The sequence below is a fragment of the Urocitellus parryii genome, chromosome 7 (assembly GCF_045843805.1).
Source record: "Urocitellus parryii isolate mUroPar1 chromosome 7, mUroPar1.hap1, whole genome shotgun sequence".
Lineage (NCBI taxonomy): Eukaryota > Metazoa > Chordata > Mammalia > Rodentia > Sciuridae > Urocitellus > Urocitellus parryii.
In genome coordinates, this window is record NC_135537.1 from 40849986 (window position 1) to 40877468 (window position 27483).

The 27483-nt window shown below is 33.0% G+C and overlaps 1 protein-coding gene across 1 annotated transcript in view; it reads left to right on the forward strand.

Annotated features, from left to right (window-relative positions):
- Positions 1-27483, forward strand: part of Virma (vir like m6A methyltransferase associated) — a 65611-nt gene that overhangs the window by 31473 nt on the left and 6655 nt on the right. Inside the window, exons 9-19 of the mRNA XM_026383403.2 lie at positions 612-1100; positions 2408-2562; positions 4642-4724; positions 7557-7650; positions 7782-8326; positions 8852-9087; positions 9517-9769; positions 11762-11979; positions 13971-14103; positions 25192-25344; positions 26040-26200. Coding sequence (XP_026239188.1) covers positions 612-1100; positions 2408-2562; positions 4642-4724; positions 7557-7650; positions 7782-8326; positions 8852-9087; positions 9517-9769; positions 11762-11979; positions 13971-14103; positions 25192-25344; positions 26040-26200 — 2520 coding nt within the window. The remainder of the gene's footprint in view (positions 1-611; positions 1101-2407; positions 2563-4641; positions 4725-7556; positions 7651-7781; positions 8327-8851; positions 9088-9516; positions 9770-11761; positions 11980-13970; positions 14104-25191; positions 25345-26039; positions 26201-27483) is intronic.

The window sequence follows — 27483 nt, forward strand, 5'->3', positions numbered from 1 at the left end:
GTGGCATTTGTCTGTTTTGGAGTATTGGGTAAATTTCAGACTTTCCCCCTAAAATTATGTATACTTCGATTTGATAAGAGTGCTATCTATATATGGTAGTATTAACTATTCAAATGCTAAAAATGGTGATTTGAAAGGTTTTTTTCCCCCTAGAGATACTTAGGTCTCTGGTAAATATGTTTACTATATTTCTACATTACATGTGGTATCTTTTCCCTGTGCACACTAGTTCACATATTGATACGCTTCAGATAGAGTAGGACCATGGTGAAAAATGTACATTTGATTGGTGGTTCAAAAAGAAGGTCTAGAATTTAGAGTGAAGGTTAACACTGGAGAAAAAAACTCTTCCAGATTTATTTATTGAAGATTCACTGAGTGTGTACTAGGAGGAAGCCTCAGAAAACTTTAATTTTTATTTGGCCCAATGGAGAGAAGACTTGATAATTACATTATCATTATTTTTGTGGTTTTTAGTTAAAGCAGCATATTTCTGAGGATAAGGAATTAAAGCCATTAAATTTTTTTACTCTTGCCCTGTTTTGTGAATGTTGAATAAATGAAGAATGTTTTGCATTTATTTGACAATATATCCATTAACTTTTCCACAGGTATCTTCACAGTCATCACTTCTTGGAGTTGGTTACCTTGCTTCTGTCAATTCCAGTAACAAGTGCCCACCCTGGTGTGCTACAAGCTACAAAAGATGTTTTAAAGTTTCTTGCACAGTCACAAAAGGGTCTTCTTTTTTTTATGTCAGAATATGAAGCAACAAATTTGTTAATCCGAGCTCTGTGTCACCTTTATGATCAAGATGAAGAGGAAGGTCTCCAGTCTGATGGTGTTGATGATGCATTTGCTTTGTGGCTACAAGACTCAACTCAGACGTTGCAATGTATAACAGAACTCTTCAGCCATTTTCAACGTTGTACAGCCAGTGAAGAAACTGACCATTCAGATCTCTTGGGAACCCTTCACAATCTTTATTTGATTACTTTTAATCCTGTGGGAAGATCAGCTGTTGGCCACGTTTTCAGTCTTGAGAAAAATCTCCAAAGTCTCATTACTCTAATGGAGTACTATTCCAAAGAAGCTTTGGGGTAATTTTCTACTTACTCCTTAAATTTTCAGTTAGATCATTAATGGGCTAGTTTCTTTGAAAAATGTGTTTCTTTGAATGAAAAATTATTTTTTTGACGTAATGCATACCTTGTTAATTAAGAATAACAGAAATATATCTAAAATATAATATGTGGCTCCAAAGCAATGGACCTTCTGATAGTGTCTTTTATTTGCTCTATGGTCATGACAAAGATTGTAATTGTAGTAACACTGTTGATATGTGCAGAGGGGAATCCCAGGGATACCTAGTGAGCACTCTTGTTGTCTTTCGATCTTGCCTTCTAAGTCATTTGTAGTGCTCTGGTTTCAGAATTGCTTTGATTAGGTGGGGGCAATTGAGAATGAATGATTTTAAAGAGACTGCCCACTAGGGCAGAGAGTTTGTAGTGCATGAGAAGAGAGACATGCCCTCTTCCAGTGCAGTAACATCTTGATAACTGCCTTCACAATGTGGACTTGGTGACTTCTTGAGTGACAACTCTTCTTTGGAGCCTGTTACAGGCAAACCACAGTGGCTTCTATGCCTAGCTATGTCTTAATGGTTTTGTAATGGAAGACTGAGTGATAATGTCAGGTGATCACATTTGTTTCTGTTTATTCAGATTGGACAAAGAATTTAAAAGAGATCAATGAAGTATAGTCCTAATATTTCATTGTTAATGAAATATACTTGTTAATATTTCATTATTATTCTGTTTTTATGTCTTAGGAGTACTTTACTTTCCATTGTAATTTGTTTGCTTTTATTTTTATATACAGTCGGCCCTCCTTATCTGTGTGTTCTGCTTCTGGGGATTTGACCAACCTTGAATTGAAAATATTCAGGAAATATAATTGTGTCTATATTGAATATGCATGGGCTTTTATTTTCTTGTCATTATTTCCTAAACAATATAGTATAATAACTATTTACATGACCTTTACTTTGTATTGTTTTATAAGTAATCTAGAAATGATTTACAGTATATGGGAGGATATGTGTAGATTATATGGAAATACTAAGCCATTTTACATAAGGGACTTTTATCTCCACGGATTTTGGTATCCACAGGGGGTCCTGGAACCAGTACTACATGGATACTGAGGGACGACTGTATTGTTAAGTAGTGTTTTCAGGTAAACTGGATGTGAACTGTAAAATATGATTTCTTATCTTTAAGAAGTTAGTTATGTTTCATTGTAAATTTCCTTAGTCTCTTTAAACCCAAATAGAAAATAATGTTTAAAATTTATTCCTAAAAAATTGTTTTTGTATCCCATACTTAAAAACGTTATTTTGTTTCAGTGATTCCAAGTCTAAGAAGTCAGTAGCTTATAATTATGCATGCATACTTATTTTGGTGGTGGTTCAGTCTTCCAGTGATGTTCAAATGCTAGAACAACATGCAGCATCTCTCTTGAAGCTTTGTAAAGCAGATGAAAATAATGCTAAATTGCAAGGTATGGTACCTGAAGTTATTTTAAGCATTTATAATACATAAAGGGAAAAACCTTAGAATATCTATAAATTAATGCTTTATCATGTTTTGATAATACATATAGAAATATTGTTTTTAACTTCTTGAAATGACCTTTTGTGAAGATGGTTTATAGAACAATCTTTATAAAACTGAAGGTTCGATTATGAAAAGGTTTAAAAGTGCCTTTTTCTCAAAAGTTATTAAAGTTGGTGGTTGGTTAAAGTTTCTAATCAAAATAGAAAAGATAGCTTAAGGTCTGTGGATGTGACTTAGTGGTAGAGTGCTTGCCTAGCACGTGTGAGGCCCTGGGTTTGATCCCCAGTAACACACACAACAAAAGATAGGTTAAAAAAGAACTCAAAAGTTTAGTTTTTGGTATAGCTTTACCTGTGCATATATTTTCTTATATATATTTATTTTAAGTAAAACACTGTTCTAAATATAACTTAAAGTCTATTTGTTGAGCTGGGGATATAGCTCAGTTGGTAGAGTGCTTGCCTTACATGTACAAGCCCTCACATGCTGGTTCAATCCCCAGCACCACACACACACAAAAAAAAAAGTAATCTACTTATGGATTAACTTATTTATGTTATCTTCAAAAATGAAGAATAATGAATATGAACTTTTTTTTAAAGTATGCCAATGTGTATTGAGTGAAGATTTTGCAAACTTTATGTGGGCAGTCTTAGAAACATGTCAGCTAATCATAATTTTTAAATTATTTTTTTGTTTCATGGCTTTCTAGACATTATCAAGTAGAAATTTTGATAACATTGAGTAAATATTGTAAAAATGCTGTAAAATGGCATGTAGCCTCTTATTTTTAATTTTTTTGGTACCTGGGATTGAACTTGGGGGCACTCGACCACTTAGCCACATCCCCAGCCCTATTTTGTATTTTATTTAGAGACAGGGTCTCACTGAGTTGCTTAGTGCCTTGCTTTTGCTGAAGCTGGCTTTGAACTCGGATCCTCCTATCAGCCTCCCAGCTGCTGGGATTACAGTCAAGCACCACTGCACCCAGGTCTTCTTTTATTTTTAATCCTAAATCTTATGTGAGATATCTCCAGTTAAAACTTGGGTATCAACTCAACTTCCCATAGTGAAGTAAATTATTTTTTCCTGAAGTATGCTCTTATAAAAGAAGGCATACAATACCTTTAATGATGTTATTTTCTTGGTGATGGGTACATGGATATGTCTTTTTAGTATTTTATTCTTTATATCTTTTATTTGAGCTATATATTCTGTATATAAAACTTAATTTTAAAATGCATGGGCAAAATATTTAAGTGGTGCATAGTTGAAGGAGTATAGATCCAAAGAGAGAGGTGACAGTATTTTCCTTTAATCATGTCTATAATCAGTTTGAAACTGGTATATCACTTTTTACACTAGAATGCTTTTCCTAAAAATATTTTTGGATATAGGGTATAGGTATTAAGGTTTAACTTCTTGGAGAGTTTTTAGTTTGGTTGCTGTAAATGGCATATTTCACTTGTGTTTGATAATCAGTTTGTTGCCGTTATTTTGTGGTGATAGTGATTAATATTTTAAAGGCAAATTAAGAAATTGACAACATTAAAATTCTGTGTTGAGGGAGGAGGTACTCAACAAAATATCATCTCATGGGGTTGATCCTATGGGAAATAAATATATTTTGTTTATATGTTTTTGGCAGCAGCAAGGGTAGGTAAATACACCTGTATTGTTATTAATTTAGAAGCAGTTTTATAAATCTTTTTTAATGTTGTAAATTGCAAACTATTCATTTTAATTAGGTAGACTGTTGAAGCATTTACATTTAAGTCTTCAGAAAACAAACTAAGAGTAGTCAACTACTTCTTTTTGAACCAATATATAGTAGGGCTATATTTTTATTTAATTTTAAAGCTGTTTAAACAATTAGACACAAATTTATTCCCATATGCAATTTAGATATTGAAATCAATTCAGTTCTGATAATGTTTTTCCTTGGGGAAAAATACCTTACTTCCTTTGTTATGAAATAGTCTTTTATTTTTAAAAATTATAGATTATTCTTTTTGTTTTTAAGAACTTGGCAAGTGGCTTGAACCTCTGAAAAATCTTAGATTTGAAATTAACTGCATCCCAAACCTAATTGAATATGTTAAACAGGTAAGTAAAACTTTTGTGTTTTGATTTTCTGGAAATTTGTGATAGTATGTAGTGTAGGTAATATAGAAATTGTGTTCTTCATTGATTTATTCGATTTTGTAGGTAAATTGGTATATGGTTATAGATAATTGTGTGGGTACATTATTACCCATGCACATAACCCTGTGTACTGTATTGCTTTCTGCTACCAGATTTTGTCCTAATTTTTCATATGAATTGGGAGATACCACTTGCCATTTTGATAACATTTACTAAAGTGTTTTAAAGTTAAATGCTGTGGTAATGTAGCATATAACTATTTCAGTTAAATTTTAATTACTGAAAAAGAATTTCATTCAAAATAGTTAGGTGGAAATCCCCAAAACCCAAAGGCCAAATGTCTTCTCTGATAAGTGGATGCTAATCCATAATGGGGGTAAGGCAAGGGGAGAGTGAAGGAACTTTGGATTTGAGCAGTGGGGAGTGAGGAGATAGAAGGGGTAGGGCAGGGGAAAGATGGTGGAATGAGACAGACATTATTACCCTATGTACATGTATGATTGTTTGAATGGTGTGACTCTGCATCGAGTACAACCAGAGAAATGAAACGTTGTGCTCCATTTGTGTACAATGAGTTGAAATACATTCTGCTGTTGTGTATAACTAATTAGAACAAATTAAAAATAAATACTTAGGTGGAAATTGATAGGCCAGGTTCAGTGCAGTGGGTACTATTTCTGTTGCTAATTTGGGATAGTCATGTCTGTAATTAAAATAATTCATAATGTAATATTCATGGCATTCTTAGTCTTGAATTTTTTTTTCTTTTTTTCTTGGCTCCTTAGTTAATCAATGTGTAACATAGGAAGGAAGGATAAAAGCACTAAAAGATACATAATAATTTTAAGCTGATAGGCATTATGGACTTTGAGTTGTCTCCTTTTTCATTTAGCAGATGTGGTGTGTGTCGGGGGGAGGATATGTGTAAACCATTTTGGTCTTGGAATTGCAGTGTATTAATTAAGTCTCTATATACACATGAGATATATATGTGTGTGAATATATATATGTGTACATGAAATATATATATTTAAACACAAGCACACAATCCCAGTTTGGATCTACTGTTTTTAGAACAACTTAGGATAATAGCAATTAATAGATATTATATGTATCATCCAGTTTGTTTCCATCCTGACCTAAGAGCACAGTCTTATTTATCTGTTTCATATTAATATCTCTACTCTTTTCTTTTCACTCTTTCCTAAGAATACTTTTAAATCCTGTGGTGCCATCATAGGTCTTTTTATGTTCTTAACTCTTGCTTCAAATGACATGTACAGTTTTTAATTGTGCTGTTTTTTTATTTAGCAGAAATATAATTAATGTCCTATAAATTTAGATGGTCATGCAATCAGAGTACTTATGCATGGCAGAGTGAATTAACAGGATGTCCAATAAATATTAAATAGCTTTAGTAAAAGTATTTAACTAGTAATAAATTTAGTTTTAGAAATTTGTATTATATGTTATAATTAAAAGTTTTGAGTTTTATGTAAATTCTTATCCTATTAATTGCTGTTATCCTACATAATTCTTATCCCAAATTCTGAAAACAGTAGATCCAAACTGGGTGTGATGGCTCACACCTACATTTCCAGTGACTCTGGAGGCTGAGGCATGAGGATCACAAGTTCAAAGCCAGCCTCAGCAATTTAGCAAAGCCCTGAGCAACTTAGGGAGACCCTTTCTCAAAATAAAAAATCAAAAAGGCTGGGGGATGTGGCTCAGTGGTTAATTACTGCTGGGTTTAATCCCCTGTAACAAGAAAAAAGAAACAACGAAAACAAAGCAGTAGATCCAAGACTGAAACTTCACTGTATGGCTCCCTGTTGCCTTATGTAATTTTGTAGAGCTGTAAGAGAAAGATGAGAGGAAAACATTATCTAAAGTGGGAAACATGAGAAAGGAATTTTAAAATTTTTTGTTTATATTCTGAGACTTTTTATGTTGAATGTTAAAATTTTGAATGTTATTTTTTTCACATTTTCTAAATCATTTTTAATGCTAGTCTATGAAAGTTACAGAAACAAGTCTAACTATTTGTTGTCAGGAAATAGCATAGGCAGGAGCTGAAGACTTGAACAACTGTATTTCTTTTTCCTCTAACCAGGCTATGCTATGTAATTCAGAAGCATTCAATGTTGCTTTCTCCATTTTTGAAAGGGGTTTAGTACTGGTAGAGCTTTTTTTTTTTTTTTTTAATAGTTTTTTAGTTGTCAATGGACCTTTATTTATATACAGTGCTGAGAATTGAACCCAGTACCTCACACACGCTAGGTAAGCATTCTACTACTGAGCTACAACCCTAGCCAAGGGCTTTTAAAATATATGGCCATTGCTTTTTGGGGAGAGATGTATAAAATGGGTATCCAGAAAGAAGCTATTTTAAACTCTTAATATAGGGCATCTCATACATTTCTGTGTATTTGCTTTGTTTAAGTAGTGTAAATATATTTGTACATTACAGTTCTTTTTATTTATGTAATACTAATGTATTACAACATATGCCAGATAAAAGAACTTTGATAAATTTCTTTAGTTTGAGAGCCTTGTGTTTTAATATATAAAATGTAAAATATCCTGTGTATTTAACTTAAAAGCTGTTTTTTCCCCCCACCCCTTTTTCTGGTGTTCTGTTCTTTTGTGCTGGGAAATCAAACCAGGGCCTTGTACGTGTTAAGCATGCACTCTACCACTGGAAACTTATATTTTTAACTAATGCCATTCTGAAATTTTCTCTTATTTTATGGGTATGAAGAAATTAAACACTGTTCATTTTTATTTTTAAAGAATATTGATAACTTGATGACTGCAGAAGGAGTTGGCCTTACTACTGCTTTACGTGTTCTCTGTAATGTGGCATGCCCACCACCTCCTGTTGAAGGTAATGTGACTATTATATGTTAAAAACTACTATTTAAGCCTAGTATAAATACTATTTATTAAATAATCAAAATTCTTAAATGATTACAAACATATAAATAATTAATTTTTATCTCTTTATTTTATCTAAAGGTCAGCAGAAAGACCTGAAATGGAATCTTGCTGTTATTCAGCTTTTTTCTGCTGAAGGAATGGACACCTTTATTCGGGTTCTGCAAAAATTGAACAGTATTTTGACTCAACCTTGGAGGCTCCATGTGAACATGGGGACTACCCTTCACAGAGTTACTACTATTTCAATGGCTCGCTGCACACTCACTCTTCTTAAAACTATGTTAACGGAACTCCTGAGAGGTGGATCCTTTGAATTTAAGGACATGCGAGTTCCTTCAGCACTTGTTACTTTACACATGCTCCTGTGCTCTATCCCCCTCTCAGGTCGTTTGGATAGTGATGAACAGAAAATTCAAAATGACATCATTGATATTTTATTGACTTTTACCCAAGGAGTTAATGAAAAACTCACAATCTCAGAAGAGACTCTGGCCAATAATACTTGGTCTTTAATGTTAAAAGAAGTTCTTTCTTCCATCTTGAAGGTTCCTGAAGGATTTTTTTCTGGTCTCATACTTCTTTCAGAGCTGCTGCCTCTTCCTTTGCCCATGCAAACAACTCAGGTATCACTTACATATAACATGCATCTTATAAATGACTGCAATAACACTTTTAATAAAGCCAGTGATTTTGTTAAAAACAAAAACTAATTCTCATCCCTCTTCCCCCTGAAAGACATACTGCATGAGGGTGAGTTAAAACTGAAGCAAGTTGGTCATTGAAGAAGTATGGGGGTAATGTTTTAAATAAATTTTTGTTAAAGTGAGTTTTATTATGCTGTTACATGTATTTGTACTTAAATTTTTCTGTTATTTTAAATCCTTTCCCCCCTTTATCATGTGTTAGAATTTGCAAATAAGTAGGTTGCTTCACCAATGGACTCTGCTCAACTGACTGCTAACCTGAGAACCATGAGATTTTTTTAGACTCATTGAATTCAAAGCAAATGTTTAATTGTATAATAGAAAATTAAATGTTTTAAGCATGCATAAAGATGTTCTTTTTATAACGGTTCTTCCTGAACAGTTTTTGTGACTATAAATAAATATTAAAAATCTACGTACACACACATTATACTTTTTTAACAGGTTATTGAGCCACATGATATATCAGTGGCACTCAACACCCGAAAATTGTGGAGCATGCACCTTCATGTTCAAGCAAAGTTGCTCCAAGAAATAGTTCGCTCTTTCTCTGGCACAACCTGCCAGCCCATTCAACATATGTTGCGGCGTATTTGTGTTCAATTGTGTGACCTTGCCTCACCAACTGCACTTCTGATTATGAGAACTGTGTTGGATTTGATTGTAGAAGACTTGCAAAGGTATTTTTATTTTGCATTAAGAAATTTTTCTTCAAGTTATTCTTGACACAGATACACTTTTTTTCACTTAGAAATTGGAAACCATGGTTTAGAATGCCCAGATAACATATATACATTGTAAATATACACATACACATGTATGTATAAATAAATATGTAAGTTATTTTTAATTAGAACACTTTATTTCATCATTTTATATATAAGATACCTTGATTTGGATTTTTGAAAAGTGAACTATAAAGAAATAGTGACTTCAGAAAATATATTATTGGAAACCTGAATTTATAAAAGTTTATAGTAATTGTAAAATTCCAGAAAAATTGTCATTATATTCAAGGAATGAAATGTTTCATGCAAAATTTGTGTAAGTTTAAATAATGCCTTTAAAATTAAGAACTTTGTTTACTAAATGTATTGATTTTATTTCAGCACTTCAGAAGATAAAGAAAAACAGTATACTAGCCAAACCACCAGGTTGCTTGCTCTTCTTGATGCTCTGGCTTCACACAAAGCTTGTAAATTAGCAATTTTGCATCTAATTAATGGAACTATTAAAGGTGATGAAAGATACGCAGAGATATTCCAGGATCTTTTAGCTTTGGTGCGGTCTCCTGGAGACAGTGTTATTCGTCAGCAATGTGTTGAATATATTACATCCATTTTGCAGTCTCTATGTGATCAGGTATTTATAATCATTTTATAAAGTCTGTGTGTATGTGTGTGTGTATGTGTGTGCACGCACATGTGCTTTAAAACTTGTTTTTATATGCATCTTGACTCAACAGAGAGCTCTCATGTGTTTTATTATTCTTACTGTTTAGGAAGATAAGTTTGATAAGTGAAGGAACTTCACTTGTGCTTCATATAGGGTTCATATTTCATGGGTTTCTGCAAAACAATTTTTTCTTCTCCTTTGTAAGATTGCAAACTTAGGCAATTGCTTTATATGCTATTGTTTAGATTTTTTTAGGTTTGGTTAATATCTGCTATGTTAATTTTCTTTCCAATTTTATTACACACCAAGTGATTCTTACATTTTATAGCTATGTTATTGGTTGAGTTAAAATATTATCTTGTTAGGGCAACTTTTGAAGGCATCAAAGGTTACTCTGACAGTTTTAGTGTGTTTCAGACTACTATGCTTATGACTATTGGCTAAAAGTGTAGTATTTTCCCTTACTGTGTATAGTATTATTTCATGAGATAATGATAATTGTTTAGCTTTTAAAGCCCATTGTGATTGAAATCTTTAAAGAAGATTTCCATGCCTAATGGTATTTTATCTTGTCTGCTAATGTCAAGTGGTTATGTGATATGATTTTTTTCCAGGCAGGATATTTTTAAATAAAATCCCAGGTTAGAAGACAAAAATCTAGTTGGTTACATTTAAAATTCAAGTCAAGGAGGAATATTTTTTGTGTGACTTGTTTTCATAAAAAAAGGACCTGATAGAAAATAATTTGGATGTGGTCAAAGGATATTTTAAATCTTTGTATTTCAAAGTGTCCACTTGATTAGTATTTAAGTAACCCATCTGTGGTTGCATGTTTGCATGACAATCCTTATTCTTATATCACACAGACCACATCTGTGGCCTCACTTTGTTATCCTTCCCTTCTGATTCACACCTTTATTTTACAGCCGTAAGCTTTCTTGAGTACTAATTTGCAGTTTTTTGAAGTAATTAAAGGTGATGGAAATATACCCCCAGAATACCTCTGTTTACTTCAGTTTGCTTCTGTAAAAAGAGTTGTGGAAGTTTTTAGAGTTATCATTAGCTAAACTTGCTCTGTATGGAAAACTAATATTTTACAGTATATTAAAAGTAGAGGGGGATATTTAATTGGAGGACTGCTTAAATGTTTATTTGTTCCATTACTTTTTATGATAGTTTAAATTCCAGTATTGATATGTTTATTAAAATATGTTTCTCTGAATGGTTTCTTTATAAACTAAAAAAAGATACAGAGGAAAAAATAATAAAGTGATTTAAAATATTTTAGTCCCCAAAAACCTTTTTAATGAATCATTTGGAAATAGAAGCTACACTTAGTAAAATATAGAAGGAAAATATTTTTTAAATATGTTCTTTTAAAATAAAAATATTGTAAAATGAAATATTTAAGCATTTCTTTAGGTGTGTATTCATATATTAACTCTTTTTGTGTGTGTGTGTTACTGGAAATTGAACTCTGGGATGCCGTACTACTGAACTATATCCTCAGCCCATTTTATTTTTCATTCTGAGATAGGGCCTTACTAAATTGATGAGGTTGACCTCAAACTTGGAATCCTTTTGCCTCTGTCCCCATAAAGATGATAATAGGTGTTCACCATTGTGCCTGGCTTTAAGTTAACTTTTATAAAAGGGCCAAACAAGGGGCTGGGGCTGTAGCTCAGTGGTAGAGTGCTTGCCTTGCACGTATGAGGCACTGGGTTCGATCCCCAGCACCACATAAAAATAAATAAATAATGAAGATATTAAAAAAAAGTGAGGGCCAAACAAGTTCTTTGTTCTTGATATGTTTGAGTCTATGGATGGTACCACAACGACAAAATTTTAATTAGATAATTGTTAAAAATTAATTGCTATGCAATTAATAAATAAATAGTTAAAATAGTTAACATCTGAATAAGTAGTTAAAATCTATGTTTTTCCTTTTCTCCACTATAGGACATTGCACTTATTTTGCCAGCATCTTCAGAAGGTTCTATTTCTGAACTGGAGCAGCTCTCCAATTCTCTACCAAACAAAGAACTGATGGCCTCAATCTGTGACTGTCTATTGGCTACTTTAGCTAACTCTGAAAGCAGTTACAACTGTTTGCTAACATGTGTTCGAACAATGATGTTTCTTGCAGAGCATGATTATGGATTATTTCATTTAAAAAGGTAATGCTTTGTCAAACATAATATACTCTTAGGTTTAATCTTTTACTATTTTACACATCCCCCAAATTGATTGATTTATATCTATTGTAGAGGCTGAAGGTATGATTTCTTTCATGGGAAAATTTTTATGTTTATAGAAAAAAACTCATTAGCAGTGCAGTAAAAGAATTTTTAAATTTTTATTTTATTTTATTGGTAATATTCTAGCAGTCTGGGTTATTTTTAATTTTTAGTGATTATGATAAAGCTGTTCTAAACGTTTGTATATAGTGTGTACCTACCTATGTTTCTCATGGGTAGATACCTTAGAGTAGAATTATTTGGTCATATGGTAAGTATATGTTTAGCCTATTAAGAAAGTGCCAAACTGTTTTCCAGAAGTAGATTTGTCATTTTGCATTCCTAGTAGCAGTGCTTTAAAGTTCTAGTTGCTCCACATTCTTATCAGAACTTGGTATTGTCAGTTAATTTGTTTGTTAAAGGATTTTTGCTGTGTTGCCCAGACTGGCCTTGAACTCCTGGCTCAAGTAGTTCTAAAATTTCAACCTTCTAAATAGTGGGGACCACAGGCAGTACCAGTGTACCCAGCTTTGCTAGGTTTTTTTTATTTTAGATACTCTAATACATTTTTTTTCTTTTTTTCTTTCTTCTTCTTTGTTTTTTCCCCTGTATCCCAGAGGCACTCTAACACTGAGCTACATCCCCAGCCCTTTTTATTTTTTATTTTGAGACAGGGTCTTGATAAGTTGCCCAGGCTGGCGTGGAACTTTTCTGGGATTATAGGCATGTACCTGCAGCTTATATTATTTTTCATAGACTGTGAATATATAACTCACTTGCTTCAAGTTTTATGTAACACCTAGTAATTTGTATTGTCTAATTCTGAACCTCTTCTTTTTTTGTTAACAGTTATTTTTGTCTTTATATTTTCTCATTCCTGTTTGCTGTATCTTTCCATTTTGTTAAGTTCTCAAGAGCTGGAATCTTATCATTCTCCCTTTTGTGTTGCTTCCCCAAAGTCTTGCATGATGTAATTTCAGAATCTAACCATATTTTCCAAACATAAACACTGCATATTTAGTATTAATATTATATTTATTTCCATTTTGGCTAGCTATGTTTTTTATAACTTAAAAGGACAATTAAATATTCTAATAGTTTTTCCTTGAAATTCTCTCTTTTGTTGTTCATACTTGTAAATGTACAAAAGAACTTGTATCTTCATTTTTGGGTACTGGGAATTGAACTCAGGGGTACTCAACCACTGAGCCACATCTCTAGCCTTATTTTGTATTTTATTTAGAGACAGGGTCTCACTGAGTTGCTTAGTGCCTTGCTAAGTTGCTGAGCTGGTTTTTTTGAACTCAGAATCCTCCTGCCTCAGCCTCTGGAGCTGCTGCGATTTCAGGCCTGTGCTACTAGGATTGGGTCCATCTAACTTTTAACAGAGAAGTTTGATGACTTCTGCTTTAGACCTTTGATTCTTTCTGGGCAGGTTTTTGAGTTAGCTATACCCATTTTTTTTTTTTAATTAGTTGTCAGTGGACTTTATTTTTTTATTTATTCATTTTTAGGCAGTGCTGAGAATCAAACCTAGTGCCTCACACATGCTAGGCAAGCAATCTACTACCACTGAGCCACAACCCCAGCCTCAGCTATACCCATTTTATGTTAGAGAAGTCTTCAAGTCCCTCAACAAAGAGGGAACTGTTAAGTTTCTCATGGTAGGTTTTATAAATTTATTATTTAGAAAAATTTTTCTTTACAAGCTTGAAGCTCTAAAAGGAGTTGGTAACTATAAATATCGTTTTGTTACATTGTGTATACTTGAAAGTATTTTTTTCATTTTTAAAATGTTTTTATTTTAAATATGTTTTATATTTATATTATTAAATATTTTTATTCTGTCTGAACTTCATTTATTTCTTATGCTAGCTTTATGTGCTCATACTTCCAATGCAATATTTCATCTTTATTTTCTTTTTTTACAGTTCTTTAAGGAAAAACAGTAGTGCTCTGCATAGTTTACTAAAACGAGTAGTCAGCACATTTAGTAAGGACACAGGAGAACTTGCATCTTCATTTTTGGAATTTATGAGACAAATTCTTAACTCTGACACAATGGTAAGTGTGTGTGTATATTTGGTATTTTTAAATTTTACAAACTTTATCATAATTTTAAAAAACACTTAAGCTTAAAAATATCTTGGAACTTAGAAGAGTGCTTTTTTTCTCTACCCTCATCCCATTCTAAACACTGTCTTCTGATTGATTTGAGAAAAATGATATTGAAGAGTAGAATATATTGAAATTGTTTTTAATTTGGTAGACATTGTTTATTTTATGAAAACCCTATTATTTTTCAGGGGAGAAAAGTATTACCTATATTGCCTTCATTTGTAAATAATTTTTGTCCTTGAGTTACCTTGCTATAGCAACCAGTATAGTCAAGTTTTGCCATTTTAATGTTGAGTGATCTGTAACTATAGAAAAAGAACAAGAAAATAAAACGATTATATGCATTTGTTTAAGAGACATTTTCCAATATTTTGACATTAAAGGGCAAATAATTTATTTCTTCTTTAATTCCTTGAAAATCAATTAAAGTTAAGGGATAAAATAGAGGTCAAGGAAAAGAGAGGCCAAAGGAACTAAGACAGATCGTCTTTCACTATTTTCTATATAACTAACCTTAGGCACATGATAGTCAAGTATTTGAAATCATCCAGGAAGTTTTGTTTTGTTTTGTTTTTTTAAACGATAGCCTGTCAGTGTATGAGGTACAATGTGATGTTTTTTCCCCCCCACATTACTTATTGGTGCATTATAGTTGTACATAATTATAGGTTTTGTTGTTACATATTTGTAAATGTACACAATTTAACAATATAATTTGGTCAGTATCACTTCCCAGCACATCCCTTTTCTCTCCCCACAACCCTAGTCTCTGAAGTATTTATTTACTGTCACTTAAGCATTAACTGTGTTTTAGATGTTGTGATTTTGGGGTGACTGAAGTTTATAATAATAAATATATAAGCCAGTTCTTGGCTGCATGTCATGTTTGTAGATGTTGTCTTGCCATTTTTTTTTTGACAAATTATTATTTGCTTTGTCGGGTTTATTGAAGTCATTTACCAGAGTATTTGGGATAAGTAATATTGCAAGTTCGCAGACAGCCTTAGCAACTTAGTTAGGCCCTAAAACCCCGTCTCAAAATAAAAAATGAAAAAAAGGGCTGGGGGTTTGGCTCACTTGTAAAGTATTCCTGGGTTAAATCCTCAGTACTCCCCTTCCCTCCCTGAATAAAAAGATTCCTCTTAGTAGTTTTCAAAATCATGTTGTATTGCTGACTAAATTCCAGCAACCATTAATAGGCCTTCCTACAAGAAATATTTGGGGTAAAATAATTATGAAAATATTTCCCCCAGGGCTGGGGCTATGGCTCAGTGACAGAGCGCTTGCCTTGCATATGTGAGGCATTGGGTTAAGTCCTCTGCACCACATAAAAATAAATAAACAAAATAAAGATATTGTACCCATGTATAACTGAAAAAAATTAAAAAAATTTCCCCCAATGAAGCTTATCTGTATAAATTATTATAGTAAAAACTCTAATAGGTCCTGAAAGTTTTACAATTAATGCAGCTTTGCTTAAATGTATTGTTTATAAAACGTGTGTGTGTGTGTGTGTGTGTGTGTGTGTGTGTATACTCTGTGGGTCAGCATGTACTCTGTTAACACTGGTTTAAAAAATTCAGTTCATATGTAAGATTTCTGTGTGTGTGTGTGTGTGTGTGTATACTCTGTGGGTCAGCATGTACTCTGTTAACACTGGTTTGAAAAATTCAGTTCATATGTAAGATTTCTGTGTGTGTGTGTGTGTGTGTGTGTATACTCTGTGGGTCAGCATGTACTCTGTTAACACTGGTTTAAAAAATTCAGTTCATATGTAAGATTTCTGTTTGGGGAGCATTGTAAAGGACCTGTTTAGGTGTAATGTTTCCAAAATAAATATGGTATTTCATAAGAAAAATATACATTTACTATTTGGTGTGTGTGTTTTCTTACACGTAGAATTTATATTGAGACAGTCCTTGGCTGCATGTTATGTTTGTAGATGTTGTCTTGCCATTTTTTTTGACAAATTATTATTTGCTTTGTATCATGTCTGGTTCATTGAAGTCATTTACCAGATGTTTAGATTCTAAAACATAGACATATTTAATAATAGAGATGTGGCTACCTTAAGGAGATTTTATATTTTAATGTTTTACTTGATGAAGACTACTTATCGGTTTCACTGGATCCTATGGGATGTTGTTAGCAGAATAACAGAGCTTCTTACACGTCTTTAAATAATTCCAAGTCAATAACCACTAACCATTAAATATTCAAAATCAAATGGTCTTTCCCATAAATTTGTTTTATTTTATTTTTTTAACATATGCCTTAGTTTCTTTTTTTTTTTTCTTCCTTTTTTTGGGGGCGGGGTAGGGGGGTGGTGCATGGGAGATTGAACCCAGCCAGGGGTGCTTTACCACTGAGTTACATGCCCAGGTCTTTTTATTTTATTTTATTTATTTATTTTGGGGTACCAGAGATTGAACTCAGAGGCACTCAACCACTGAGCCACATCCCCAGCCCTATTTTGTATTTTATTTAGAGACAGCGTCTCACTGAGTTGCATAGCTCCTTGCTTTTACTAAGGCTGGCTTTGAACTCTTCATCCTCCTACCTTAGCCTCCTGAGACTTTGGGATTACTGGCATCCACCACCATGCCTGGCTGGTTTCTGCTTTTTTTTTTTTTTTTAAATAACATTTTCAGAGATTTAAAAATTCATGTTCTGTAAGATTTGCCTATTTAAACTGACAATTCAGGGCTGGGGATGTGGCTCCAGCGGTAGTGCGCTCGCCTGGCATGCGTGCGGCCCGGGTTCGATCCTCAGCACCACATACAAACAAAGATGTTGTGCCCGCCAAAAACTAAAAAATAAAAATATTAAAAACACTCTCTAAACTGACAATTCAGTCTTAGTTTCATCTCTTTAAAAAGAAACCCCATACCTGTTAGCCTAAACTCCCATTTTACCTTTTTCCCCATCTCATGACAACTATTAATCTGTCTTTATGTCAATTTTTACAAAAAAGACTGCTGAGTTTTTGATTAGGACTGTATTGAATCTGTAGGTGGATTTTGGGAATATTACTGTCTTTTTTTTTTTTTTTAAAGAGAGGGAGAGAGAGAGAGATAATTTTTTTAATATTTATTTTTTTTAGTTATCGGTGGACACAATATCTTTGTTTGTATGTGGTGCTGAGGATCGAACCCGGGCCGCACGCATGCCAGGCGAGTGCGCTACCGCTTGAGCCACATCCCCAGCCCAATATTACTGTCTTAATAATATTAATTCTTCATGTGCATACACATGAATTATCTTTTCATTTATTTTGGTCATCTTTAATTTCTTCCTAAGAAATTTTGTAGTTTTCAGTATGCAAGTCTTGTACCTCTTTTGTTAAGTTTATGTCCCTAATATGGGAATTATTTTTTTTAATGCCAATGGAATTATTTTGAAAATTTGATTTCTGAGTTTTTCGCTTTTATTTATTTTGCCACTCTTTAGAAATATAGTGTATTTACTGGGCATGGTGGTTCATGCCTGTAATCCCCAGGAGCTCAGGATGCGGGACAGGAGAGAATTGTAAGTTTGAGGCCAGCCTCAGCAACTTATGGCCCTATGCAACTTAGTGAGACCAGTCTTAAAATAAAAATAAAAAGGGCTGGGGGTGTGGTTCAATGGTTAAGGGTCCCTGGGCTTTAATTCCTAGAACAAGGAAGGAAGGAAGGAAGGAAGGAAGGTAGGCAATTTATTTTTCTATAACAATGTTGTTTGCAACCTTGCTGTACTCACTGTTCAGTTTAATAGTTTCTTAGTGGATTCCCTATATACAAGATCAGAGATTTGGGTGCCTTTTTATTTCTTGTTAAATTGCCCTTGTGAGATGCTCTTGTACAATATTGAACAGAAGTGGCAAAAGGATATCCGTGCCTTGTCTTTGATCTTAGGGAAAAGGCTTCAGTCTTGCATTATTAAATTTCTTAGCTATGGTTTTTATTTATTTATTTTTGTGTATGTGTGTGTTATGCTGGAAGTCAAGCCCAAGGCCTTGAGCACACTGGGCAAGTGCTCTACCAATTTGAGCTACATCCCCAGCCCAAGTTAATTTTTAGATGTCCTTTATTGGATTAGCAAAGATCCTTTCTATTCCTAAATTAAGTGTTTTTATCATGAAAAGTTTTTGGATTTTTTCAAATGCTTTTTCTGAGTCCATTGAAATAGTTATGTGGTTTTTCTTCATAGTCTACCAAATGATATATATTTCATTGAGGTTTTTTCATCTTTATTTGTTATTGATTCTTTTTAGTTATACATAATATTGGATTCATTTTGATATAGTTATGAAAGCGTGGAATATAATCTGCTCTAATTCATTCCACAGTACTTCCCTGTTCCCTCCTTCTCTTTTCTCCTAATTTTTCTGCTATTTACTTATGGGTTTTGTTGTTGTTTGTTTGTTTGTTTGTTTTACATAATGCTTAGTGGATGTATATAATGGTGAGAATCACTCCAGTGTATTCATTCAATATGTGTACATTATTCATTCGTATGTGTACATAGGAAAGTTAGGTCAGATTCATTCCACTGTTCTTTCCTTATTTCATCCTTTCTCCTTCCCTTTAATCCCCTTCTTCTACTCCATTGCTAATTCTTTTATTTTGATAAACCCCCACCATTCATTTGAGTTTTTGCATGTTAAAACCAACCTTGCATTTTTGGGATAAATCTTACTTGATCTTGATAATGTAATTCTTTTTAAATGTTGCTGGATTAAGTTTGCTTTATTTTAATGTCTAGAGGAATTTTGGTCTATAACTTTATTTTCTTGTGATATCTTTGGCCTTATTGAGTAACCTGAAAGGGTTCTTGTTTTTGGAAGAGTTTATGAAGGATTGTTGTTAATTCTTTAAACATTTGGTAGAATTTACCAGTGAAGTCAGATTTGTCCCTTTACATTTATCTTCATTATCTAACTGATGGAAATTTTATTACAGCATATTGTTATAATTACTCTATTTTATTTCTAGTTATTGTTGTTAATCTCTTAACTGCCTAATTTGTAAATTAAGCTTTATCATAGGTATATATGTAGAAGAAAAAACATAGTATGTAGAGCTTTAGTAATATCAATGGTTTCAGGCATCTACTGTCGGGATAATGGATGTACTACTGTAAACACCTTTTTTTTTTCTTTTCCTATTTTACATTCTCCGTTTCATTTATTTTTGCTCCAGTGTTTATTATTTCTTTTCTTCTGCTTGCTTTGGATTTAGTTTGCTATTCTTTTTCTGGTTTCTTAAGGTAAAAAGTTATGTTACTGAGATTCCATTTTAATGAAGGCATTTATAGCTATAAATTTCCCTGTAGGCACTGCTTTTGTTGAATTCTAAAAGATTTGGTATATTATGTTTTCATTGCTGTTCATTTCAAAAGTCTGTAATTTCCCTTGTGATTTTTTTTCATTGTCTTATTGGTTTTTTTAGGAATGTGTTTAATTTTCACATACCTATGAATTCCCCAAATTTCCTTCTGTTATTAGTTTCTTGTTTCATTTCCTTGTGATTAGAGAGCATACTTTGATTGAAGAAGTCCTTTTAAATTTGTTGAGCCTTTTTTTAATTGTTAGCATATGGTCAATTCTGAAGAGTGTTTTTATGCATAGAAGATTGTTTTCTGTGGTTGTTTGGAGGAATGTTTTATAAATGTCTGTGGTTGATTTATAATTATTTAAGCTGTTTCTTTATAGATTTTTTCCACTATTAAAGTGGAGTGCTAAAATTTTCAGTTATTCTTGTCTCTTGTTAATTCTGTCAGTTTTTCTTTTTTTTTCATGTATCTCTGGACTCTGTTATCAGATATATATATGTATATATATGTGTATGTATATATATGTATACATATGTATATATATGACTATATGTGCTATATATTCATGATTATTATGTTTTCCTGGGTCTTAAAAATGGTTTCTTTTTTGTCTCTATTTCTTGTCCATTTATTTTAATAGTACAGCTATTCAACCTATGTTTTGGTTACCATTTGTATAACATATGTATTTTCTGTTTTATTTTCAGCCTATTTTGTCTTTTTTTTTTTTTTAAACCAGGGATTGAACCCAGGGGTGCTTGACCACTGAGTCACATCCCCAGCCCTTGTTAAAAAAACTTTTAAATTTTGAAATAGGGCCTTGCTGTGTTGCTGAGGCTGGTTTTGAACTTGTGATACTCTTGCCTCAGCTTCCCAAGCTGCTGGGGTTACAGGTGTGTGCCACTGTACCTAGCTTGTCTTTCAATCTAAAATCTGTCTGTTGTGGATAGCATATAGAGTTGAATTGTATTTTGTTTTCTTGTGTTCTTCCAGTTTGGATGGTGTAGTCAATTCATTTGTGTTTTATTGCTGGTGAGGTTGTATTTATGTTGGATATTTTGCTATTTACTTTGTATGTATCTTACATCTTTTTCCCCCTCTTTATATTTACTATGTCTTTTGTATTAAATAGATATTTTCTATTTAATTTCCAATTAGTTTTACTAATTTTTAAAATTTATTTTTGTAGTGATTACCCTGGAACTACAATTAACATCTTCATTTAATATAATCAAGTTCAGCTTAATACCAACTTAATTTCAGTGCTTTGTTCCTTCCTTCCCCTCCTTCCTTTGTGCTGTTACTGCCATACAGAATTCATCTTTATACACTGAGAGTTCATCCATATTGTGTTTTTTTGGGGGGAGGATACCAGGGATTGAATTCCGGTGCACTTGACCACTGAGCCACATCCCCAGCCCAATTTTATTTTTTATTTTTAGTTAGATGGACACAATATCTTTGTTTTATTTATTTGTTTTTAATGTGGTGCTGAGCATCTAACCCAGTGCCTCACACATGCGAGGCAAGCGCTTAACCACTGAGCTTCAATCCCAGTCCTTCAGCTCATTTCAGCATGACATACTCCCTTTAGTATTTTTTGTAGAGTAGTTCTGCTAGGGTAAATTCTGTCTTTAATTTCTCTCTCATTTTTGAAAGGATAGTTTTACAAATTAAAGGATTTTTAATTGATAGTCTTTCAGCATTTTGAATATATCTTCCCACTGCATTCTGGTTCCATGGGTTCTAATGAGAAAACGGCTGTTGATTTATTGATGTTTCCTCTTATATGTGTCACTTCTTTGTCTTTGGCTCTTAACAGTTTGATTGTGGCATAATAAGTGAGGATCTCTTCAAGATTATTGTACTTGGAGTTTGTTGGGCCTCTTGCAAGTGTAGATTAAGTTATTTCATCAAATTAGGGAAGTTTTCAATCATTTTTTCAATCAGATATTCTTTCTGATTCCTTCTTTCCTCCTCTTTTGAAACTCTTGTTATATGTTGATGATTTTAATGGTATCCCACAGATCTCTGAGGCTGTTCATGGTTTTCATTCTTTTTTGTTTCTTAAAGGTGCATAATCTCAGTTGACCTATCTTTTAACTGATTTTTGTTGTTGTTGCCAGGGATTGAATCTAGGGGTTAATGCATGCTAGGCAGATACTATATCACTGAGCTACATCCCCAGCCCCCAATTCACTGATTCTTTGTCAATTCAAATCTGCTATTGAGCTTTTCTACTGACCTTCATTTATATATATATATATATATATATATATATATATATATACACACACACACACACACACACACACACACACACACACACAGAGTTGTAGGTGGACACAATAACTTTATTTTATATATTTACTTTTATGTGGTTCTGAGGATCAAACCCAGTGTCTCACATGTGCTAGGCAAGTGTTCTACCACTGAGCTATAACCCCCAGCCCAACTTTTTAATTTTAGTTATTTCAGTTTTCCACTTCAGAATTTTTATTTTTGCTTTCTAAAGAAATAATTCTTAGGCATTTAATTTTTTTTTTTCTTTTTTTTGGTTTCAGGGATTGAACCCAGGGGCATTTAATCATTAAGCCACATCTCCAGCCGCCCTCCCCCCTTTTTTTGAGACAGGGTCTCCATAAGTTGCTGAGGCTGGCTTTTAACTTGCGCCACAGGAGTCTTTTTAAGGAAGTTAGGGCTTAATCCCATATGATGGAGATTAGGGCCTACTTTTTCTTCTATTAGATGCAGTTTTTTTTGGATTTACTTTTCCTTCTTTGTTCTTCATTGCATGTTACTTGGATTTCTTTATTATAAATCATATATACATATTTTTTTTCTCCCCACCCTACTTTGTGAAATTAGCTCAGGCCATAAATCTGAATTGTCTTTTTCTCAGAATACTCGTAAAATGTCTGATACAAGCTAGGCATAGTGGTACACACCTGTAATCCCAGCAACTCAGCACTGCCCTCTCTTAAAATAAAAAGTGAAAAGGGCTAGGGATATAGCTCAGTGGTAAAGAACCCCTGGGTTAGCTGGACACAGTGGTGCACGCCTGTAATCCCAGAAGCTTGGGAGGTTGAGGCAGGAGGATTGCAAGTCACTCATCAACTTAATGAGATCCTAAGCAAATTAGTGAGACCTTGCCTCAAAATAAAATATTAAAAAGGGCTGGGGATGTGGCTCAGTGGTTAAGTACTCTTGGTTTCAATCCTTGCTACCAAAAAACCAAAAGAACAAAAATTTTTTAAAAAGCAAGAGAAAATCTCATACGGTTTAAAAGCTGGTGTTCAACAAATGAATAACAAAAACTGAAATGGTATTGCACACAAATTTTATAGAATTTCCATTTTCCTAAAACAATTCTATATACACACACACACACACACACATACATACATATATATATTTAAATCTTGCTGGGTGTATCTGTAATTCTGCTAACTGTGGAGGCACCAAGGCCCCTGAAATCAATCCTCACTGCCAGAATAAATAAATAATTAAAAATAATAAATAAAAATTTCTTTGTTGCTACTTATCACAGTAATGTAAATACAGAAAACTTGAAAATACACTAAATTTGACTCTAGATTTTCTAAGACTACTCTTAATTACAAGCAATTGGATTAGAATATAAAGGCATTTTGTTTTGCTCAAAACGATTTCTATTCATAATGATAAAAAAGAAAGGTAGTATGGAGAGATGAAAATTTTAGATCATTCCAAATATTTTAATGAGTTCAGAGTTTGATCTCTTCCCTTGAAATTTTTTTTCATTTAATCTATATCAATAAATCTTACCTCAGGTGTATTGGCTTATGTCTATAGTCCCAAAAGGTTGGAAGGCTGAGATAGGAGGATCACAAGTTCAAGGCCAACCTCAACAACTTAGGCCCTAAGCAACTTAGTGCTACTCTGTCTCGAAATAAAAAATAAAAAGGGCTAGGAATGTGTTTCAGTGGTAAATTGCCCCTGGGTTAAATCCTCAGTACTAAAAAATAAACAAACTTTATAATCTTTTTCACCCCACCCCCTTTAAATGGACTTTTAAAAAAATTTAAATGAAATAACAGTGGAAAGTACAGAATTTGCACATATCTCTTGTCTCCATGAAAGACATTTTAATTTCTTCCTTCTCTGTCTGTATCTTTTATATCCATTCTTGTCTTTTTATAGAATCTAGTTAAAAGGAGTAGTAAAGCTCTGGTACCATGATCCTGATCTTAGTAAGACAGCTTCTAGTTCCTCACTATTCAGCATGATGTTGCTGTAGATTTTTTGTAGATAAATGAGTTGAGGAAGTTTCTTGTATTCGTGGTTAACTAAATTTATATCATGAATGAGTCTTGGATTTTGTTGAATACTTTTTTCCACATTTATTAATGTGATTATGTGGATTTTTTTTCTTTAGCCCTATGATGTGATAGACATTGATTTTAGAATGTTAAAACATCTTTAAATACCCCTGGAATAAATTCCACTAGTTCTTTTTATGCTTTGTTGGGTTTGATTGCTAATAATCTGTTGTAGATTTTTCTATCTGTGTTCATGAGATGTATTGGCCTTATAACATCTATCTGGTTTTCTTATAGTCATGTGTCTCCTAACAACAGGGATACATTGTGAAAAATGTGTTAAGTGATTTCATTGTTATGCAAGCATCATAGAGTGTACTTATATGTTATAGCATACTAATACCCAGATGCTATATGCTATAGCTTTTTGCTCCTAGGCTACAAACCTGTGCAGCCCATTACTGTAGGCAGTATTCACATATATTGAATACTGTAGGCAGTTTCAACACAGTAGTGATGTCTGTGGCTTCACTAGGTGATAAGAACTTTTCACCTTCATTATAACCTTAGGGGATCACTGTAGTATGTGCTTTATGTTGTTTACCCAAAGTGTTGTTCTGTATTGCCTGAGTATATTAGGAAGTGCTGGCCTCGTAGAAGACTTAAGAGGTATTTCCTCTGTGTCTGTCTTCTGGTCTAATTTCTTCCTTAAATATTTTGTAGAATTTACCACTGAACCCATCTGGTGTTTCTTTCTTTTCTTTTTTTTTTAATAAAGATTTAGAAGTACTGTTAGGCATGTACATGATGCTGTACTGTAAGTTTTCTTTCATATGTAACAATGTGGATGATTTTAAAATAGAAAATATTCACTTTGTGACAGAAGGTAGTCTTAAGTGTGATTGTTACTGTTTTCTTTAGTTGTTTGCCTTGTCTCTAGAAATACAATTTTAGGGTCTTTCAGTTCTTTGTTTTAGTAAGTATTTTATTAGCTTCTTTTTTTTCTTTTCACATTTTTAATTAGTGCATTATAGTTGTACATAACGATGAGATTTGTTGTTATATACTAGTACATGTATACAACATAACAGTGTAATTTGACCATATTTTATTAACTTTTGAACATCAATTAGTATGTTGTATGTCCTGTAAGTACCAGAGGGTTTACCATTTAATATTTTTCTTGAGACTTCTTGGTGCCAGTAAATTGATTATACATATGTGTTTACCTGTTTATTTTGTGAGTCTCAAACTTACTTCAGCTTCAACTAAAATCCTTTAAACTATCTGTTCATCCTTAATGTAAAATCATAACATTGAGGAGAAGAACGCAGCAAATAGCTTAAATATCTAAATAAATTTGGAAGCATCTTTGCAAATTTTTCTGCTCTCAAATTTAACTTGTGTGTGATATTTCCAGGGATGTTGTGGAGATGATAGTGGTCTCATGGAAGTGGAGGGAGCTCATCCATCACGGACAATGAGTATTAATGCAGCAGAATTAAAACAACTTCTACAAAGCAAAGAAGAAAGTCCAGAAAATTTGTTCCTGGAGCTAGAGAAGCTTGTTTTGGTAAAAAAGAAAAAAGAAAAACAAAAATAACAAAAGCAGAATATTCCTGAGGCATACTTTCTTCTTAGTTTAAGTTTTTCATAGTGACCTTTTTAAATACTAATCCTTAGGTCTGGGGATATAGCTCAGTAGAAGAACACTTGCCTAGAATGTATGTGGTCATGAGTTCAATCTTCCAGTAGTGCAAAACAACAACAACAAAAATCAACAAAAAGCTAAGAGATAATCCTTAGTTGGATATTTCTACCATTCTGTTAAGTCTTTGGATTAATAATTTGAAGTCCTCTATACTATAATGAATCTTAAAGGAGTAAATGTAAATAAAGGCAGTATTTTTGGAATTGTCTATTTCTGTATGCAGGTTACTCCCTGCTGCCATTATTTAGAAATAAAATAAAATGGGGGGTGCTGGTGATATAACTTAGTGGTAGGGCTCCTGCCTAGCATGCACAAGGCCCTGGGTTCAATCACAAACACTGAAAAAAGAAAACAAAGGAAAAAAAAAAAAAGATGTATGATTTTGGTATTTGTTTTATTTTAATATGTTTAATGTTAAGTTGATGATTTCTTGATGGTGTTCCACATTGTTTAGCAATAAAATAATTTAGCCTTTTCTCCTAAAGAGTCAGTAGATTATATTTATAATTATTCAAGGTCTTTCTGCACTTTCTTATTCTGCATTTGTTTATGTATAGGAACATTCAAAAGATGACGACAATCTGGATTCTTTGTTGGACAATGTAGTTGGACTTAAGCAGATGCTGGAGTCATCAGGTGATCCTTTACCTCTCAGTGACCAGGATGTAGAACCAGTACTTTCAGCTCCAGAATCTCTCCAGAATCTGTTTAACAATAGGTAAATCAAGTAATGTTTTGTATTTGAGTAGATATTACCTATATAATGGTTGGAGGCTAGAGAGGGTGAACAAACTTTTTTTTTTTTTTTGGTAAAGGGTAAGTCAGTAAAAATTCTAGCTTTGCAGGTCACATATACCCTCTCTGTTGCATGTTTGCTTTTTTGGGGAATGGGGTGGGATACTGGTGATTGACCTCAGGAACATATCTCCAGCCCTATTTTGTATTTTATTTAGAGACGGTCTTACTGTGTTGCTTAGTGCCTTATTTTTGCTGAGGTTGGCTTTGAATTTGTGATCCTCCTGCCTCAGCCTCCTGAGCCACTGGGATTACAGGTGTGCGTCACTGTGCTCAGCTTATTTTGCTTTTTTAAGAAAAACTTAAAAAAAATATGCAATTGTAATAATAACGTAAATGATGCTGATAAAATGATGTGATGTTTCGAATTTGTTTAAGGTAAGGGGAGGATGTGTTCAGGAATAATCCAACCCAAACAAGAGGAAATCAACATTTACTGAAGTTTATAAAGGTTTTAAAAGCGTTTCTCATTCCATGTGCTCTTGTTTGCATATGAAAATTTCCATGTTAAAAATTAAGATTATAACAATTATTGTAACCTATGATTTCTAGTGTAATAAATAAATTGATTATGTTAGATTTGTAGACTACAGAAATGTATGTGTCTGGGAAAATTCATTACAAATAAACCAAATCACCATGTGCTTCAAGAAAAAAAAAATCCAAACCAATAGACAATGTAGAGGATATATACCTCTTAATCTTTGGTGCATTGTAGCTTTAATGACTTTTTTTTTTTTTTTTTTTTTTTTTTGTGGTAATGGAGAATGAACCCAGGGATGCTGGCCTCAGAACCTGGGATTCTCTAGCCTCAGCCTTCCTGGTCCATTAGTGTTATAGATATCTGCTACCATGCTTGGCTTCTAATAGCCATTTAATGTGATAGAATTAAACTATGTATTTAGAAAAATTAAATATAGGCAGTTTCTGTACAGATTGGTACAGTGTAATGAACTTGCCATTTTGGAAGTAAGACCAGGGGTCCATTTTATTTTACCAAAGGTCAAAAGTTATTACAACAGGATTATTTCTGAAGTTACTAATTTTAAAGAATTCTTAATTATTGAATAGCTTTTTGAAATTGTCTGTGCTAATTTTAGTAGTACTTCAGAGGGTAATATTTTTAATTGTACCTTTCTGTAGCTTATACTTAGAAGATGAGCTAAAATATTTGATTTTGAAATTCTGCTTTTTACCAAATACTTT